Below are 20,919 nucleotides of genomic sequence, written 5' to 3' on the forward strand. Positions count from 1 at the left end.
TCCATGCTATAGTTTTTTGGGGTTTTTTTTCTAAATATGTCATGTTATAGCAACAAGTGTGTACTACTGTGTTACTTTATCCTGACACTAATGTAACATCTACATCATAAAGAGGATGATGAGGATGTTTTGATCAGTGTTCGGTCACTTCATGTTTCACTTTTACATAAAATCCAGATGTGGGATTGATAGTAGTCACAACCATATTGATGATCGGAGATAACAACAGCCAAGAGTGTTTGTTTCATTTCTTTCTTTCTAAAGTGATATTTGGGCTGGGTGGACTTCTTTAAATCATTGAAACAAAAGTGATTTGAAAACCTCTTGTATGGGCAAGTTATGGGTCAGATCTGTGGAGCGATGACCCCACTTACATCAAGAGTGTGTGATTTTCATGATTATTTTGAGCAATAAAAACACCTGTAATGAAATAAATGCAAATAAAATAAGTTTGGTGTCATACTGAGTAACATTCCAGACAAAGCCAGAACATCTCCAAACAGCTCTCCATCAGAAAAGTTACATTGTGCACCTTTAAAATAAAATATTTCCAATAAGTTAACCTCAAACATTCTGTTCGCAGGTCAACAGACTAACTCAAAAAAAAGCCTTCACCTGTGTTCCTGGAGTAGTCAATGCTCTTCTCGTGAAGGAGAAAGTGAATCTAAGTGAATTGAATGAATGGATGGGTGAAGAATGACGATGAAAAGAGTGTGAAAAGAGAATAAATCTGAAAATTATTCACATTTACAAGTTTATTCCATCAGTTCTAGTCATTGTTCAACATATTCAGTGAAATTGTCCAATAGGCTGTAGTCACGGAGGGAGACATTGAAGAAAAACAGGCTTTGTCCAAAATGTACCAAAGAACAAGTGAAGACCTCATATGAAGAATGAAGAAAGAGCTGGGTAAAGAAAGACGTGTGGAGGTCATGGGAGAGCGCCCGGTAAGCAGATAAAAGGGGGAGCGGCTCTGTAGGGACGGAGAGCACAGAGGAGAGGACAGAGGAGAGAGGGAGCAGAGAGGAGAAAGTGATGAGAAAGGAGAAGAAAAAGTGAGGGAGATGCAGAATGAAGAAATGAGATGGTGGAGAGCTGAGGAGGGACAAGAGAAGAGGATATAGGAGAGAAGATGGAGTGAAGGGGGAAAGGACAGAGGAGAGAAGGAGGGAGAGGTAGAGAGGACCTGGCGCTGCGTTGGGAGCTGATGTGCCATTTCTAATCCTCCTGTTCGTGGCTTTGTGCCGTGGCCCAGCAGGAAGTGGGAGCTGGGCAGACAACAATTAACAAAAGAGCTGTGAAGAATACAATTAGCCATCAATGGCCAACCACGGGCCTTTGTGCCTGTCGCCATGGAGACGGCACAACACCACTATAGCCAGATTACAAAACCTCTCCTGCACTTCTCCCTTTTCTCCCAGTTTTACCCTTTGATTCCCATTCCTTTGACATTGTGTACAGATCGGCCTGTCTCTGACATGTGGGCACTTGAATGTGTTCAGACTTTACAGCTATATCTCAGAGTAACTGTCCAGCAGTGTCAGCTCTGCATGGCACAAGACACATTCAATATACGATTAAACTGTAAGTCAAGTGCTTATTTCCCATTATACAGGTTTTACAACAAACTTATACAGACAGAAAGACAAATTGCAAATTCTATGTCCAATCCAAACCAAGAATCAAACCCAGAACCTTCTTGCTGTGAGGAGAAAGCAGTCTTCTTCTTCTTCTTCTTCTTCTTCTTCTTCTTCTTCTTCTTCTTCTTCTTCTTCTTCTTCTTCTTCTTCTTCTTCTTCTTCTTCTTCTTCTTCTTCTTCTTTTTCTTCTTCTTCTTCTTCTTCTTCTTCTTCTTCTTCTTCTTCTTCTTCTTCTTCTTCTTCTTCTTCTTCTTCTTCTTCTTCTTCTTCTTCTTCATTTTTGAAAAGAGACCTTTTCAAAAATGATTAGTCCATGATTGCAGGTTCTGTATTTTGTCATGTGCACAGTAATGCAGCAATATAGAATAACACTTGTACCAGTACTGGCATAGAGTTTCATTATGAATGAGCACTCAAGTGAGATGCCCTTTTTGGTCAATGCTGCAGTAATGTCACTATGCCTTTTTATAATATCTTTATAATATCTACTATAATATATCTAACATTTTATAGAGAATTGTATTTATTGTGTAATGGGATGTTGTTTGGTTGTATAAGATAAACAGGTGCACAGTGGAAATATCCAGATTGTTCCAATGCTCAATTAAATTACAATGAAATAATAGGCAAATTAAAGTGCAATTATATTGTTGATGCCAACTTCTCTTAGAAGACTTCCAACAATGCATCAGAACAATAGAGCATGTCATTAGTGGAAGTGCAGATGAACTGTTGTGGTATATTTAACTCAGGTGGGGCAGGTATGCACTGTCCGTGTCAATGGTTTCTGGGCCAGGACTCAACAGTACTCAGATGAGATACTCTTGACAATTGTGCTCCACCCCACATATTAATAGTCACGCCATCTTTTCATTGTCCTTTTGAGCTGTTTCAAATGAGCAGGTGTTAACAGTTGCTGAAAAGACACCTTTCTCCGCATTGTTATGCTCTATTGAGATTTTTTTTTATTTATCTTTTTTTTTTATTACAGTAGCTCCTTTTTCCGTGTGATTATGTGATTTCGTTAATGGGATGAATAGCTTTGTTGTTTGTGTCACCTATTCAAAACCCATGCATTATTGTCTCCAACAATGTGCCTCAACAATGGAGTGAAACTGCTGAATGACTGCATTCAGCTGCCAGCAGCAACATTACAGCTGATTATTTTGATCACATAGGGCCAGCGTCCATCTGCCTCTGCAGCCTGTGGCACCAGATAAGTCCACTGTTGGTTTCAACAGGTTTTCTTCACAATCAAAATATTTTATATCAGTCTGAAGTAGAGATATCATCCTGGAGATATTGTCAGGGTATAACAATGACATTAGTTAGAAGATTTCTACAAGTTTGCCAACAGTAAACTGTGTGTGTTATAGATTTGCGCAATATCTGTAAAACAAGCCAGAAATATTGTTCATACAAATACAACACAATACAAAAATCTCTTCAAATTTGAGCATTTGTATTTCATCTTTTTCCAGCAAATGTGTTGTGTTCTTTGAGAAACTGAGAATATCACATTAGCAGTAACAGTAACTCATTTTTGAGAGTACTTGGGAGGTCAGACCCATTGATCCACAGGCTGGCGATGCAATTCCAGTTCCCACAGGTGAATACTTGCATTATGTTCTTGAGCAAGACACATTTGCCTCATAACCAGTGTCTGCATACCGGCGTATGGATGTGTGTGTGAATGGGTAAGTGGTTCCTTATTGTAAAACGTTTTGAATGCCTTGAAGGTGGAAAAGCGTTGATGAGAGTTGTTTCACCAACCAACTATAATCCCCATTTCAAACAGTGAAAAGATGAGTAAAACAACAACTAGTCCAAGTCAAGTGTGCATCAAGTCATCAGCTCTTAAATTCAATTCCAAGTGGCTGAAGTAAAACTTGAGATAAGTCATAGTCAAGTCTGCGGTGACATTGTTGTCCGAGTCCTCTGCCTGAAGGTAAAGTCTAGTCACAAGTCAGTGCCCCTGAGAGACTAATTACCACCAAGTCACCATTGAATCTGGAGTACAGAGAAGCAGGCTGAAAACTCTATGCCAAATAAGTATACCTGTGACTCAGAAGCGAACACATAATTCACCAAACTGAACAGCGTGATTTAAAAATAACACACAATTCACATTCACAAACAAACATGTCTTGGATATTTTCTCCAATTTACACTCTCTGCACAATTCTCATATATAGTTGTTATTTTATCTATAAATGACCTCTGAGCTGCAGTGTCAGTCTATGCACAATAAAAATCAGATGATAATAATACAAGCTCAGTTTCTGGCAGCTCAGTATCACACATCTCCACATGTTGGACAGGAGCAGCTCATTTTCATGCAGACTGCTGGTGGCACTTTGTTGCAGGCAGTGTCCAGGTTCATTATCATGTATTGACTGGAGCTGTTTGGTGTTTGCTGATGGACAGTGCGAGAGGCTGCAGTGCCAGTGTGTGGACAGAGGTGCGGTTCCAGTAACAATCCTGCTGTGAAGTGCAATTCTCGGGTTACTTATTAGCCCACATTTTCGTTTCCACCATCTCCAAAACATTCTTAAACTTCTCGGTTACATATCAGTCTTTGTTAAAAAGTCACAAGTTTGGAAAAGTTTGTCGCTTGATGTTTGTCATCCAAATGACAAATCCCATTGGCCAGAGTGAATTTATGTGATCCAATGCAAAATAATTTTAGCACCATGAAACTGTGGAGCCACATTCACAATGTTTTTTTTGCCAATGTTAAAGCATCACCCTTAACCAGCATTTTGTAAAATATTTCTACTTTAAAGCCCAACAGTGTAACATATCAGCCAGTCAACAGACAAAAAGAAAAGGAATTAATTTTATTACAAGACATTTCATCGTTCAAAAACATCTTGAAAAGCAACGTGCAGTTGCCTCTTCACAGATCTGGCTCATAATTTGGCCAGGTAGCAAATATGTCACCTGCTTCTCTCTATAGATATGCTGATTTGTCTGAAATGTTCCACAGTATGGCATTAACTTTGCAATGATTGACTGAAGATTGACCAGTGAGGTGGAGCTGAGAGAAACATGCAAAATCACAGAGCAGAATATGCCTTCTTCCAAGTTCAACTTTGAGTCTGCTCCCTGCTGACCAGATACAGACAGGACTTGGGTTTAGATCTTGTGAATAAATAAAGAGAGGTGGCTTATGTATAGAGCTTTCTCCATCTCCATCTCCTTATGTACTGCTCTCTATTATTACAAGTTTTGATATCAATGTTACAAACTAAAGCAGTAGGCTGCCACTGGCCCTGCAGTTTCCACATCTGACTGCGAACAAGCCGATATTTAAAGGCGATCATAAATATGGCATATCAACAGTGAGCCCCTATAGTATGTAAGCTATGTAGTTTGTGAGAAATACTTTAGATTGGTAGTATGTGGTGCACTTTTACAAGAATGCAGAAAAAAATGAGTTATAATACAATGTGAAATGTTAAAAATAAATAGTGCATGACCATGGCCATAATGGTTAGCTTGTCATGAAGGCTAACTGATAATTTTTCTGTCTGATATTTTGAAGTTTAAATTTGCCAAATCATAGGAACCCCACTTAAAATCCCTGGCCACAATGACCGTTACAGACGCTTGTATTGAATCTTTATGCAATATGTGGTACCAAACAAAAACCTCAACTGAAGTCCAGCAGCCACAAACTCTTCCTGTGTGAAACTTGCTGCTCTCCAACCAGGTCACCGAGGCTGCCTCCTGTCAGCTTTTCCTATCTGACATATCTGACAAACTGCAGCATGCAATCATTTTAAGAATACACACTGCCATGGCACATACACATGCCCCTACAGAATTAAACTATACTCTTGTTTATGGCTGAAAGGTTTTTGTTCTCTTTTAATGTTCATGATGATTATTTGTGTTTGGATTTGTTTGTATTGTGATTTTTATTTCTTATTGTGTAAAGCACTTTAAATTATTTTGTGTACAAACTCTGCTACACAAATAAACTTGCCTTGTCTAATTTCAGTGCAATAGTGTTATTATAAAGTAATATTTATAAAAATGGCTAAATATATATATATATATATATATATATATATATATATATATATATATATATATATATATATATATATATATATATATATATATATATATATATATATATATATATATATATATATATATATATATATATATATATATATACTGTCAACCCAGTGTGAACAATATGAGCGTGACTTTTGATTTCTCAACAAAAAGATGCCCTTGAGTTGGTTGGGTCACACAAGTGGTTCAGAGCACAGAAATAGTCTCTAGTGACTCTGGACAGAGGAGAAAGTAGGCCCTCATTCTCAACTAATGTTCACTAGTTCACTATTGGATCAGCCTAGCTGGCAGCTTAGGTTGTAAGATGTGCTATGGATGTGCTTAGACATGTTATTTCATTTTTATAACACTATATTTTGTTTAAAAAGAGCCATTTAAAATACATTTTTGAAACTTCATGAACATATTTATTTAGTTAGTTTTGAGAATTACATGGACATCAGTAGCCTTTAATGGCAAACAGTTAGATGCTTGTCATGTTAACAGGATATCCCACACTAGTCTGACCCATAAGATGTAGCCTAGATATGGGATGCACTCTGCCAACCAAGTGAGGCCCCTGAGAACGCTGAGATAAACACAGAGTGGAAAACCTGTAGAGATGATTCTGCTTAGGCGACAGTGGTACAGATGTGCTTATGTTGCACTTACACAAAGATGTATTTACTATCATGCAGCACTGCAAACCGCACTAGGGTACATGACACTTGTTGAAACAACTATTTTTTGTGACCAAGTCATCTTGTTATAGATGCTCAGATCCGATAACCAAAGTTTGCATTATTTCTGAGAATCAAGTACACCGCAGGCCCCTGTTTTCCGAGTCCTCATCCGCTTAACACAGCAAAACAACACATCTGCCAGCAGAAGCATGTCAGGCCAAAAGCACAGCGGCTTTTTGCAAACATTACACTATACAGATAGTCCAACCGCAGTGACCAGATTGAGAGATATTCATGTACATAATATTGAACAGAAAATGAAGCCATGTCGGCAAACACGAGTATCTGACGAAACATTTCAACATGTTAGGATTATATGGACAGGATGGATACTGCCTCAAACTGACACACATCACTCTCTACTGCCCCATTTCTGCCCCTCTTCTCCCCCCCTCCAAGCTCCTATAACTCAGTATCCCGTTCCACTGTGGCCCTCCACTGATGAAGAGCAAATAACCAGCCCAATGAAGCGGGCCGCTCTTTTCAGCCAGAACACAAGACAGCGCTGCCTCTGCGGGGGCACCAGTTTGAAGGTGGGCTGTACAGAGAGGGGGATTGAGGATCAGGGAGGGGTGAGGGGGGGGCAGCACTGGCCCACACAAAGGCAGCCCTGAAATAGCCCCCTCGCACAATGAGACCTGCCACTCTGTCTATGAGATAATGTCTAATTGAAAACACTGCAACCATTGTGCTCCTGTCACCGGCTCTATTGTCCAGATAGCCCTCTCCCCCCCACCTCTCTTTTTCCATTGACGCGGCGCGATTGTTCCTCGCCATTGTGGCAACCCTGCTTTCTCCCTCTCTTTCTCTGTCTCTCTATCAGTCCCTCTCTCTGTATTGTTATAATTTCATTACTTATTTGTTTTTTGTTCCGCTTCTCCTTTCACTCCCCTGTAGACCTTTTGTTCACCATATTTAGGCACTTCATTGGGATCTGCTGTCTGTGTGTGTGTATGTGTGTGTCTGCTGCTCAGTGCCACAGTACAAGCAGGTGTCAGTTTCACAAGGAGATCAAAACAGGAAGCCAGATAAAATAGAAGAAATAAAGTCTCTACAGGCATCATAAGTGGGCAGAGTGGTCTTATCCAGCTCTAAACACCACAATATGAAAGATGAACTTGCTTGTGGTTGTCCTCAGAGACCAGGACTGAAGCATTGTCCTGTGTATTATCGTGTGTATTATAGTGTGTGCCAAAACAGCCATTGTTGACATAGCAGCACCATGCTCGTGTCCAGAATATATAGACAACCTATTGCCTAATGACACACATAGTATCTAGATGGTATCAGGGCTCATAAATCTTCCCACTGCCAAGGCCGGCCAAGTGAAGGTGAGGAGCAGTAATGAGCAGTGTCCCGTGGGGCCCATGACAGACCTCTGTGCTCTGTGCTTTGTTACATGTGATGGCTTTTAACATCTGCAGACCAGAGTTTAACAAGTTTACAGTTCATCTGAGGCTGGATTATGCTGTGAGGAAAACAAATGCACAAATGCTTTTTTGTGCATGTGTATGAAGTTTTAAAGTCATGTACTGTAAAAGCATGGTTGGGTTCACAAACTCCTAAACCAATATATATGAAAGTAATCTCTATACCTTATACAAAACAGCACCATGTAACTTTCTGGAGGTATAGATGCAGGTTTTCTTGTTTTTTGTTTTTTTTCAGTGCATTTTTTTTTTTCATTTTGTAAAAGCATTTATTTTAGTCAAGTTTCTGGCTCAGCAAATTACAGTTAGGAACTACTACTCACAGTTAAGTTCACTACAGATTATGTGGTGATGGTTGTTGAAGTTGCACTCATCTCAAGGTATTACATGAATACACAATCATAAGTGTGCCTCTGATGCAGAGGGACAGCTTCCAAACTTTGAATCCCTCTTCCCTTGCTCTCCACGCTAAGTCACTCCCCCTTTAGAGCGCTATCACAATCAGTGTGCATTTCTCTAGTGAAACTACTGCACATTGCACCAGGTTTGTGATGTTGTAGTGTATTATTTTGAACTTTTGAGTATTGTCTTGTGCTTTTGTATATTTATGAAAAATTGCCATGCGGGAGGATAGGTGGCATAGACTTATGGACTGAGCGTTAGACAGAATCGTGCTAACCATAAGAAGGGTTCAAACAGGGCCTGGGAGAGATCACTAGATTACTCAGACATGCATGGATGACATGTAAAATCTCTTCAGGCATGTTTGTGTATGGAAACAACAATAAAACATGGTATAAAGCTCCAAAAAGTAATAATAATGTTTGACCAGTCTTAATCTTAAAATTTAACATTTGCTCAGATAAAAGATGAAAAGCAAACTCCAAGGTTTACTGACAGGATTAAAGCTCACCATTCTGCAATATAATACAGACACCTTCAGTAATGCATTTGGTGTTAAATGTAGAATGTCATACTCCTCCATACATTTGGAGTCTGTTGCTGAATTCACACATCCTGAGAGCTCAGGAGTCATGAAGTTGACAGGCAGCAGCAGTGAAGACAGTGTAGCATTGTCTAATCCACTGCTCTTCACAGTGAGGAGAAATGAAGGAGTCAAGCCACATGTCATGCTGAGTGAGAGCCGTGCACTGAACAATGATAATTATCACCTCTGCTAAACTCCCTCCACTACTAACAAATCAAACACTTTAAGACACCATCAGAGTCGAGAGAATCTGCTATCAACACAGATGGAGCAATGTGGACCGTAATCACATGAACAATGCATCTCTTTTGGGTCTCTTTAGATGTGTTGCATGCAGCAGTCAGATTTTTTTCAGAAACTACTGCTTTAACATTCTATTGCATCTACTCTACTTTTTAGTACATATACCAAAATACATTGAAGCATGTATATTTAATAGGATTTGGGGCAGACACAAATAATGCGATAACTAATGGCAAAAATATGTTGGTGCAAAAGGGAGACATGTAATGTACTACACGTATTTGAAATGGCATGGCTCTCTATCAATTACTTTCACACGAGACTGAAACAACACAATTTAGAGATCGTTAGACTGATCATTAGTAACTGTGCTTAATGCCCAACTCTGGCCCTGTGTGTGCTGCTGACCTCTTCCACTTGTGCACCAGCTTTAGCCAGCAGGTCCCTGGCATTACAGCCAAACAGGCTCACAATGAGAAATGCCTCTACATTTCCTCATTTTCATAAACACCATTTGAAACAAAAAGCCCTTATCGGACCTGCGTATTATTCACTGTGTTAATTGGAGGGAAAATAAATGCATTGTGCATCTTGACTGTGCTGTTAAAACAAGATAAGAGCCGTATGAGCAAGTCTGAGACCATAGCCATAGAATCAATTGTTTAATAGAGAAAGTGTGAACAAGTTGGAAAGTGTTTTGGCCCTCTGGGTGAGGCTGGCATGGTTGATGTAACCCACCCGCGAATCCCCTCACAGGCTATTATCCTAACGTCACATAATTGCAATAAGAATCACAACCACTCTGATAATACACTGTGCTGCTGAACATTCAACTTTCACCACTTATTAGAAGCAGCTGCACCATGTTTTAGGCAAGGTAGACAACACCAATAATATTACTCCATCATTCACTCACACTTTTCAATCACACTCTTGTGATAAGCTACTTCAAGCCACAGAGACATGGCTGCCAGCATCTGAAGAACTTACGACCACCACCTTTCAGTCATACTCTTGGGCTTGTTACTGTTCTGGCAGTGGATGTGGTACCAGCACCCATAGACTTTTGAGTACACCCTGAACATTACTCATACACAACCTATTAGCTCTTATTCATTGATTAATTGAGCTAAATAATTTCTTCTGCAAAGCCATTTGAGAATGCTGGAATGAGAAGGCTGGAGTAGCAGCACTGTCTCAGAGAGTAAATGAGGCCAAGACATAGTTCTTCTAGGTCTTGTGCTCACTTTTTTTGTGAAGAAACAAATGTATGCATTTCATTTGTTCTTCAAGGTATATGTGAGTTTGTTTTACATGCACCGGTGAGTATTAACACATTGTAACCCACAGAGATCTTACATCAAGGAAAGTGTTAACCTGAGTGCAAACATAGAGCATAATACATGTATGTAATAGGCGCTCAGGTCCAGAGACAACCACAAACCAACACTTCATTTTACAGTGCAATGGGAAACTGGCAATAATAGAGCTGCACTGTTCAAACATGATTACACATGTCTATAATTGAGCTGCATGGTTACAGTGCAGGTTAGAGTAATTAAATAACATCACAGATCACTCCACCCTGTACACAAACAGGCTTTGTCTATACACTCAATAGAAGAAATAAACTTGTCAGTAGTGTATGTTACAGTCTGTTGGTTCAATGGATGATGCCATTATATGGAAGGGTGCCACAAGGTGTGGGGCACACACACAATCAACCTTCACTTGGTGGTGATGCCCATGCCACACATATGGCAGTAACAACTCCTATATAGTAGTACAAAAATGTGTACGCTGTGACCAAATGAAAAAGATGCTTAGAACCTGTGCACTTAGTATGTGGTAAATATATATATACATATTTTTTATGCATTAAACACCTTAAGCATCATCTTAACTGACATATTGAGAGCATTGTACCAATAGGCTAAAATGTTAGATGACTTGGTTCCTGATTATTACCAAAAATAAACTAAAAAACTGCACTGCATAACTTTTATACTTTAGGTTTTTGCTTTTTGAGTGTTATGACTTTAATCATGTATCCAACATTTATTTCATGACATGTATTTTTAATGCTCAAAAATACCTAGAGAATCATGCATTCTTACTGTTAGCAGGATCATCTCTTCACAGATCTAGTCAGCAACTTGTCCTGGTACCACCACCTGTTTATCTCCTTGGTGATATACAAGTTAGTATCCATATTGCGTAACAATGCATGCAGGCAAAGCAATAATATCTCCATAAACACAATCTGGTTATAAGTTATGCATTGCACCTTTATATGTTGTAAAGTTTCTATGTTTTTATTCATTAAGTTACATTTTCTTCCGGTGTGAGTATTTTTAACCAGGACAGCTCCGGTGTCATAAATCAGCTCTATCATTATATATCCCTATTGTTAGTGTGGACATTTGTTTGGTTGTGTAATTGAACTGTGCCAAGGGAACTTTTGACATGAAAGCTGCCATATTTGTGTGCGGTGAATATCCTGTCCGTCTGAAGCAGGAAGCAACAGCCAGGGCCTTGTCTGGTTGCAGCAGGTCATGTCAGTCAGGTGGAGGTCAGCCAGGTGAGCCAGTCTGGAAGAACACAACCCCCCCTCCCCATCCGTCTGCTTTCCCTTCCCCTCTGAACAATCACCACCAACAGGAAGAGGAAGTGATGTCAGGGGGAGGCCACACAGATACCAGGCTAGTGGCAGAAATAGAAGAAAGACGATGTGGAAATGAGAAAAGATGGAATAGTCCATCACAATGCACAGTCAAACAACTTCCTGTTTGGGTGTGTGGGGTTTGTAAATTTTATCAAATGCCAAGTTTTAATATATGGAGACAATAAAACAGATGGTACTACCTTGAGAGTGCTCATCTGATTCTCATCTGATTTTGGTAACTAAGCAAGATTGGGCCTGGTTAGTACCAAGATGGGAGACTGCTAGGAATGCAGGTGCCATGGCAGAAGTTGTGGCTTAGTCTAAATGTTAAATAGTCACATTTAAATATCACTTCTTCTATCTTTAAGGCACTCAGAGCACTTTACATCAAGGTACCATACACCCATTCACACACACATTCACACACCAGTTTACACAGACACTGGGGAAAGGCAGGTTAAGTGCCTTTACCCAAGGACATAGAACCAGTAATCATCTGTGGTGGTTAGAGGGACAGGTGGGCCAGTGGGCCACTGGCAGTCTTGATTGCATCAGTCTACCTGGGCAGCTGTAGCTACAATGATAGCTTACCACCACCGAGTGTGGCGTGAACTAAATTGTACAGCAACTTTGAGCATCTGGAAAAGCACTATAGGGCTAATGCATTATTTTGTAACCATAAATGAGCTGAACCTGAATCATTCACACAGTCATTATGTGTTGCCTGCCTTGGGATTTGAGTTCACCCTTTTGGCCTATGTATTTGCATTCCTTTGGTACATTTGGCCCTGTGTGGTTTACAGGTAAAGATGTTAGACTGCTGTTGGCCCACTAAAGCCTGTGCCTGGAGTGTGCCCCTCTCTCACTCCTCCTTGAGAATGTGAGTTTGCTGTGTGGCATTGAGCGTCAGCCCATTCCTGCACTCATAGCAACTAGAGAACCATGTGGCACCTGACAACGATGCCTGGCTCAGTGGCAGCGTGACGGCCCTCTGAGATGTGCCCGAGGGTTCTGCAGTAACAGGACACCAGTGCCTACGCCACCGAGGATCCTTGTGAGTCTCCTGTCCTCCACTTGTGGACTCCTGTCTGTCCTCGACTGCTAATTTCCCTCGCACTTTTTGGACGGGCAGTGGGATAAGTCTATGTTATGAGTTATTAATACTATTGTTAACTGCACATTCAAGGCTGGCCTCCCTGACTCAGCTCATCATGTTACAGATATACTGTGCACAACAGACAAATAGTCAATGTTTTATATAAGACTGACTATTAATATCAGAAGGAATGCCTTGGCCATCTATGGTAAAGGCCAATTGTCATTGTGTATCTGACTTCAGTGTGTCTAAAGGCCACTCTAAACAATTACAACCATTAACTTAAATATATTTTGTAACCTTACCCATTAGGTTTAGGAGTGTAGATTGTGGACTCACATCCACACACATCTGTATGTTTGTTTAGTGCCTGTTTAATGAAAGTAACATGACACAGCTCCATCTAGAGTGAGGACTGCAAACATTCACATGGTACTTGTTCAACCTTAATTGGTTGAATTTTCAGGCAAAAAGAATTTGGTTTAGTGATTATAAGTAGGCCTAGTATAATTGACAATAAAACATGATAAAACATAGACAGAAAGAAAGGCTAGATCAAGCAAAATTGCTAACCAACTAGGCTATGATTACCTTTCGAAATGGCCAAACCACCTAATAATGGGGAAATAATGAAACCCAATAGAACCTAACAGGCCTGATATTTATTTGAGTCAGATTTGTATGCTTATTTCCTTGACTAATCTAATTTTGAAATCATAATTATAGAATAGATGAATGGCAAGGAATTGTAGATTCTCTTACAGTTAAAGTGCAGTAGATACCTCCGGTGGACTGGTGGCGCTGTTGTTTTTTTTTTTAGCCCATCATTAAAACGGAAGTAGCTTTGATCCTGGAGGAAACGCGCCATTGAAGCAAACAACGTGAGGACTTCGTTGAAGCACTGAAAAAACGTGCAATTTTTTCATGTTTAATACCAACTATTGGTATTTATTCTGAGGATGGCGTACAGAGGACAAGGACAGAAGGTGCAGAAGGTTATGGTGCAGCCCATTGTATCCTTTCAGAAATCTTCACACGAAAAACAAATGAAAACCACTGTTAGCAACTGTGCTACTGGTGATGCTAACACAATCATTCTGTATCACTGCGTAAATTTGTGCAGACTGTCTTGAATGCTCGGTATTTATTCAGATCCACTTTATGCAGTCACTAATTTATAAGATGTCTGCGCGCGTTTCACTTGCACAGTAAGACGTTCTTTAACTTATTTCACTTCATGTACTTGTCTACATTCCTTAACCTCTTTTACAGAACCTTATTTTCCGGTACCTGCAAAATGTAAGTACTTGTAGGATCTATTAGACCAACGATATCTGTGTCTTCTACAGTCCGTGTATTTTAGCTGTTGTCTCTGTTGCAGCGCTCGCGCATCCAGGTCTGGCTGTATGAACAGGTGAACATGCGGATAGAAGGATGCATTATTGTAAGTACACTACACGTTTCGCACTGAGGTGGAACTTCATTTGCGACTAAACATTGAGTGTAGTCTAATACCGCCTTCATCTGTGAGATTTATAGTAAATATAACATGTTGATAGGGAAAATATTTGAATTTGGGTTAGCAAGATATTTGCTGTAGACACGCATTGCTATAAATTCAGGCTTTCCTCAATCGTTTTATTTGCTATGTTTGTTTTTTTTCTCCCTATGGCACATGCATATTTCAGCATTGCAATGGCAATACTAATCAGGCTCAAGTTGGGAGAAAGAATGTGGCATCCTTTTCATATACTGACCACCAGAGTCCTGCACGTCTTAAGAAAACTCCTAACGTGGTCAATTAACCCTCAAATGAAATCCAACCCATTTATAAGGAGTTTACAATTTGAGACCACTTAATCTCAGACATTGTTACTGGTTTAAGGCTGTACTAGGGCTGAGCAATATGGACCAATATTGATATATTATTTCATGATATGCAATAGGTATCTCAATATTTACAACAAAAATACTATTTTTGGTATTTTGCCATATGCCATAATGCGATTTCTGTTGCATTCAAATGGCTTAACATCAAATAGCTTACTACGTTAAATACCCATGTCTTGGGTACTTAATGTAGTAAGCTCATAACTTATACAAAAATGTAAGATGTGCATTAAATAAACTGAACTAAAGACAGAACAAATAATACATCTTGCCCTTTCAGCCAGATATGTAGTTCTTTTCATTCGAAAATAGTGCTTTTCCTACCTTTTAAACATTCAAAGGTTTAACGTGACTGTGCGTCATTTCATTTAGTTGTAGCCAACAAACAATAACAAAAGTGTGCAGCTATGCTCTATATTTTATTATTTTGAGCAAGGAATCTGTATACAGTGATAGGCTTAAATGTAGCCCTCTGACCAAGTAACTTATGTTCCCGCTGCAGCTGAAGATTCTTTCGGAAGAACTGCTAGTGGCAGGCACACAGGGGTACCTCTTTGCTAGGCTGCTCAGATAGGCAACCTCATGTTCCTGCCACCATTTTAATGGATTTGCATTACTTTCTACACATACCAACTTTAAATAACGAGACGGCTCATTTTCAATTTCCTTGTCAGGTGTGAATGAGGATGAGGGTGGCATCTTGGGTAAAGAATCTGACTACAGATTTTTTTCTTTAGCAATGGGGGACGCAGTTACTGAAATAATAATCTCTTGTGTGGACTGAGGCACAGCTTTGTCAGCACTCGCAGATCTCTCCTGGTCACCTAGCAAACCCTTTTTCACCAATGACTTTCTCTCAATGAAACCAGTTTCCCACTGCTGATATATTTTTCCTCGAATCCAAAAAAGGAAGCAATGTCCAACAAGTCGCTGGTGGATAACTTTGAGTACTTCTCATTCAAGTGAATCAGGATGCTGCTCTTAATGGTTAGCTCACTGCCACCTTCATCAGGAACAAGGATTCTGTTAAAAAGGTGAAGTACAGGTTCATATGAGATTGTCACATCTGTGAAGTCCTGTAGAGGTTTCAGTGCTCTTTGGATGGTCTTTAGCACCTCAATATCTTGACAGAAGAGGGCAAAATGTCTTTGTTTTCTTGTCAGCAGACAGGACTTTGGCGAGCCCTTTCCTGCTTGAGGATGCGTTGTAGCATATGTAGTCAGGCCTCTGCAGTGTTTTCACCTTTTATCATCTTGTTAATAATAGTTTGCAGGCATGCAATTGTAATCTTCCAGTCCATAATATGCTGTACAGTAACGCACATGTACAACTTGCATGTCCATCTGCTCCACATATCCGTCGTCAGCTCTTTCAGAAGTATAAAGTCGCAGGGGTTCTTGTCTCGCAAAGCAATTCTGACTGGGTAATGTGTACTGTGGATCCAAAGTTTTCAACATGTGTACATCTATGTTCCACAACAGCAATCGCTGCTACGTCAGATGCAGTATAATAATTAACATTTTGTTATGATACACCGCCCATATCAATAGGGAACACTCAGGGAAAGATGGCAAGTGCAACATTGTAGACAAACAACCACTACTTTCCCAATTGTCATTTATAATATAGCGAGTTATGATAATGAAGAGATGGGGCACAATGTGACAGTCACAGGAATAGCCATTACCTTTTTATAATGGGTTTGCCCACCATTTTCACTCCTGAAACATTAACTAACTTATCTTAAATTCAAAGTTGGTTAAAAAATGTTATTTGAAGGTCATTTAAAAACATATAAAATGTTTCAGCCCACTCAAATGCAAATACAACATTTTTTGGTACTTTACCCTAGACTTTTCAAATTTGGCACAAACATCCTCCTCGCCATACTGAACGTAAAAGTCAGTGAGGATATAGCTTTATCTATGATTGTGTTACCATGCAACACCAAAAATATGCAATTGAAATTCATGGAATTTTGGCAACTGTGTATAGTTAGAGCCAAAATAAATGAGTTAAACTGATACATCTATTGCCTACAAAACATGCTCCTCCATACAAGATTTTATTTTTTTAAATACAATGGAAAATATTGGAAAAATTACACGGTGGTGCCCCCTCAAAAATTTTAATACATAATGGATATAGGAGGTGACCCTATTTTTATTTTTTAAAAGGAAACTCAACTTGTTAGAGATATAGGCTATGTTAAACCAAGTAAAAATGTACATTATGGTCCCACCTTAAACCCTACAGGAAATTGGCCACCTGTGACCTACAAAAACATACACTTCATGCTGTTTATCTTTTCCTAAAGGTGTCAACCAAAAAGGACACGAATGGTCAAAGTATTATAGTGCAGTAAAGTTATTTCGATTTTTCTTCACAAAATGTGAAATGTGGCCAACTATCAAAATGGTAATCATGTTGAAAAGCATAAAAACGTATCCATGTGTCTGGTGATTTTGAATTGCGTCGGACGCATTTGTGCACATTGACAACCTGGATGATATATATAAAAAAGTGTGTGTGTATATAGTATATGCCATACTGATTAAAGAAGCCAATGAGGACATATCTCTAGTTCCAACTGTGTTGCCATGGCAACATCCAATATTTGTCATAGTATTGTGTTTTGATTAGCTGGGACGAAAAGTTTGCCATAGACCGCAATGTTTAGGTGGCGTGCTGTGTGCGGCGGTCGCACACAAAGGACGTGTACACTGTGGCAAGGGCCTATAACGTTGCGTGTGGCTTTAATTAAAATTACAGTTACATTAGCCTCATAATGGTCTGGGCCTTGGTCCCTGACACTTCAGGACACATTCTAAAGATTGTAGTAGATCGATATTGACATTATGTAAAATGGCTTTTAATTAAAAAGCTATGCAATTAATATTCATAATTCACCATATTTGATCATATAAACAGGAATAAAGGTTCAGATGGTAAAACAAAAGATTGTATTAGATCAGACAAACTTTTTGACATATGGGCCAGAATGGGTTCTAAAGTTGAGAGGGACCGGGCCAGAATATATATATATATCTATATACCTGTGTGTGTGTGTGTGTGTGTGTGTGTGTGTGTGTGTGTGTGTGTGTGTGTGTGTGTGTGTGTGTGTGTGTGTGTGTGTGTGTGTGTGTGTGTATATATATATATATATATATATATATATATATATATATATGTGTTACATTAGAGATTTGGCCTGTAACATGTAATAAAGCATGAATATGCAAGAATGCATTACTTAAATTAGTAATTAATTTAATACATTTCAGTTAAATAAACACAGCAGAAGAACTTTGAACAAGGTTTTTAATAATAATTTGGTCCCGTTCGGTGCGCCGGATTAGTGAGCCCAAAGGGTTGTAGTTTGCCCTTGTCTGTACTAGATGGATATTGTCATTATTGTCAAGTGCTGTTGATAAAAGAAGTTGAATATTGATATTGAGCTTGTTATATTATTATATTATAATGAAAATTGGAAAAGTAGTGATTGTAGTGTATCCACAATGTTGCATTTATTGTGTATTTAAACTTTAAGTTTGCAGCTATTGAGAACAAAAATGTTTAGTATTGTCATTTGTTGACGGTCCCTTTCCTTAGCTACGGCTGCATATTTGCAGCAGTGTATTTCACTGTGCCCAAAATGTTTTTTTTTTTGTTTGTTGTTTTGGGTAAATGTAGTTGTTTAACTGAGGATTATGGTATATTATCTTTCAAGAGTTTTGCCTTTTATGAGCTATTGACATCAGATTTCCAAATCTGAATTCGATGTGAATGTTGCCCAACTGTAACTCTTAGCGTGTTCAAGTGTTTTATTTTGGCACAAGGTTTGTTGGCTTTGTGGCAGTGGTCTCTGTTTATTGCACTCTTTGTAAGCCAATTTCTGCCTTAATTGTAAATGGTGATATAGATTTGTGGTGCTCGAACTTTTAGCTGGTACCAACTTTTGGTATTCTCAACAGTATACGTTTGTGTTGATCATCGGAAGATCTGAAGCCAAAATTCCTGTTTTTCTATAATTTTTGGGCGTTAATAATTATTGTGAGTACTTTTTCTTCATAATAGTGAGGAACTTTTTGTATTTTGTATGTTTCAGAAGATTTAAGCTGTAGACAGTTTAATAACTGACATTAAATAACATTTATTTGCAGCTCATGTTCATTAACAGTACTCAGTTTTATTTTGTCAGTGGAATAATGGCATTCAGTATTATCGATTATCAAATTTTCTTCAATATATCGCACTTAAAAACTATTGCCCAGCCCTAGGCTGTATAAGAAGTCCACTCTCACAAAGTGGTCGGGTGACCTGTTCAGCAACGGTATTTGCCAATTTTTATGAAGGGGAAAACTGCAATGGAAAGTAAAGGGTAACTTCACTCTACACATTGAATTCTCCAAAATATCTAGATCAACTGTGTACCATTTTGAGTCGTTTAGAAACACAAGGAACTGTTGCGAGGCTAAAGATGACAACACTGTCCGTCGTACAAGTCCATATTCCATTCCCCTGAAGTCCTGTATTATATGATCAAACTCCATTTTTCTCCTCAAAGTGACCACACTTTTTGGCTGTGGGAAGTGGGAAACCCATCCATAGTAATTATCGTGAGGATTCAATTTGTTGGCTGGTGTACCTGTAATTTGGCACTGTACAATTTAGGATACAAATGCTGCTGGAACTTGTAGAGTGGACTATCCCTGTAAATGTCTTAATCTACAGCTGGAATATAAGTGTAAACTGCCATTCATTTACCTGTGACAAACTGCTGCAAGAATCCACGGTGGCAGCCTTATTTGTCTTTTGTCACTTTTGTGGCTCTGTTGCTGTGCATTTGACAAGTCTTCAGAAGGCGTTGCCATGCCTTTTTATATTTACACTTCACCCCGCAATGGTTGTTTTACATTGTCCAAATGTTTCCTCTTCAACGTGGTTGCCAAGATGAGCAAAGCTTCATGCGAGTACTGAATACCCAGATGACCAACCGTGAAATCAGGGCCTTTGGCGCAAATTGGCAGCCTCACTTCCATAAAGTCAACACTGCCTCGCTGATTCAGAGCCGCAGCAGGTAGACACACACATCTCTGGTGGCACTTGGCTTTTATTTTTTACTTACAGTTCCGTATTGGCCACAGCCTCACGTCTCCCATGTTTCCCTGGACTTTGCCTGCTCCACTCGATGCACTACACCTAGGAGTAACTCTTACGCCCAGAGAGTTTTGGTCTGGCTGGTAAACTAGTCTTGATCAGATTTAAGTTGAACATAGGGTTGGTTAAGCTTAGGTGTACGACCAGCTGGTCTGTTCGGGTCCTACAGCAAGACATATGAGGTCATTAGCAATTGTCATTAAATTGAACATGTCCAGCTCTAGTAATTTCAAGTCAGTCTAGCCTATAATTTATAGCAGGGCTCTTGCCTGACCAGCCAGTCCTTTCTATGTCTGTTAGTCAAAGCATATGGTTCTGACTGGCAAGGCAAGCCGATGGGCCTCAATTGGCTAATGGCTTGTTATTTTTGTTGTCATTAAAATGGCTGTAGATTGATTTGTTTTTTGTTATTTAAAAATACGTTCTTTTTCAGGGCTTTGATGAGTACATGAACCTGGTTCTTGATGATGCAGAAGAAATCCACATGAAAACTAAAAACAGAAAGCCACTGGGTAAGTTTTAGAGAAAACTGGAATTGTGATGAAATATGATTAAACATTGGAATTGTATTTATAATTGTTAAAAAAATAATACGTTTTGTAGAAATGTATTATTGTGTTATATGTACATTCCATCTATATATATATATTTTTTTTTTTTTTTTTTTTTCCCTGGAATAAGTGTATCATGAATATTTCTCTTAACAGGGAGGATCATGTTGAAAGGAGACAACATTACCTTGCTTCAGAGTGTGTCCAACTAACCTGGAGTGATGCTTTCCATTTTTTTCTTTGTTTTTGTATGTGACATAAATATTTGTTACTTTGATTCCACATTGTAAAATGTTGAAAATAAATTTGATTTCTTAGAAACCGTTGTCTGTGGTTATATCAAGTTGTTCTGAAGTGGGTCATTTTGTTGTACCGCCACCTAGTGGTAGTATGATGTTATTACGATGCTAGAATGTAGGTCAAACTATGTCACCGCTGTTGACCC

The 20,919-nt window shown here is 39.1% G+C and overlaps 2 protein-coding genes across 2 annotated transcripts in view; both read left to right on the forward strand.

Annotated features, from left to right (window-relative positions):
- etnk2 (ethanolamine kinase 2) overlaps positions 1 to 20,919 on the forward strand; it is a 78,501-nt gene that overhangs the window by 40,655 nt on the left and 16,927 nt on the right. The window lies entirely within an intron of this gene.
- snrpe (small nuclear ribonucleoprotein polypeptide E) lies at positions 13,725 to 20,792 on the forward strand. Its single transcript, XM_033965986.2, has 5 exons — positions 13,725 to 13,886; positions 14,146 to 14,172; positions 14,255 to 14,317; positions 20,357 to 20,435; positions 20,631 to 20,792. The coding sequence occupies exons 1-5, from the start codon at positions 13,833 to 13,835 to the stop codon at positions 20,684 to 20,686; spliced, it is 279 nt and encodes a 92-aa protein (XP_033821877.1). The 5' UTR covers positions 13,725 to 13,832; the 3' UTR covers positions 20,687 to 20,792.

Source organism: Periophthalmus magnuspinnatus, chromosome 5, assembly GCF_009829125.3.
Source record: "Periophthalmus magnuspinnatus isolate fPerMag1 chromosome 5, fPerMag1.2.pri, whole genome shotgun sequence".
NCBI lineage: Eukaryota > Metazoa > Chordata > Actinopteri > Gobiiformes > Gobiidae > Periophthalmus > Periophthalmus magnuspinnatus.

Bases quoted from the DNA above. Each gene is read 5' to 3' on its own strand.
- snrpe (XM_033965986.2), top strand. From the start codon at position 13,833: ATGGCGTACAGAGGACAAGGACAGAAGGTGCAGAAGGTTATGGTGCAG. The intron at 14,173-14,254 runs GTAAGTACTTGT...TCTCTGTTGCAG, and splicing joins TTTTCCGGTACCTGCAAAAT to CGCTCGCGCATCCAGGTCTG. The intron at 14,318-20,356 runs GTAAGTACACTA...GTTCTTTTTCAG, and splicing joins GGATAGAAGGATGCATTATT to GGCTTTGATGAGTACATGAA.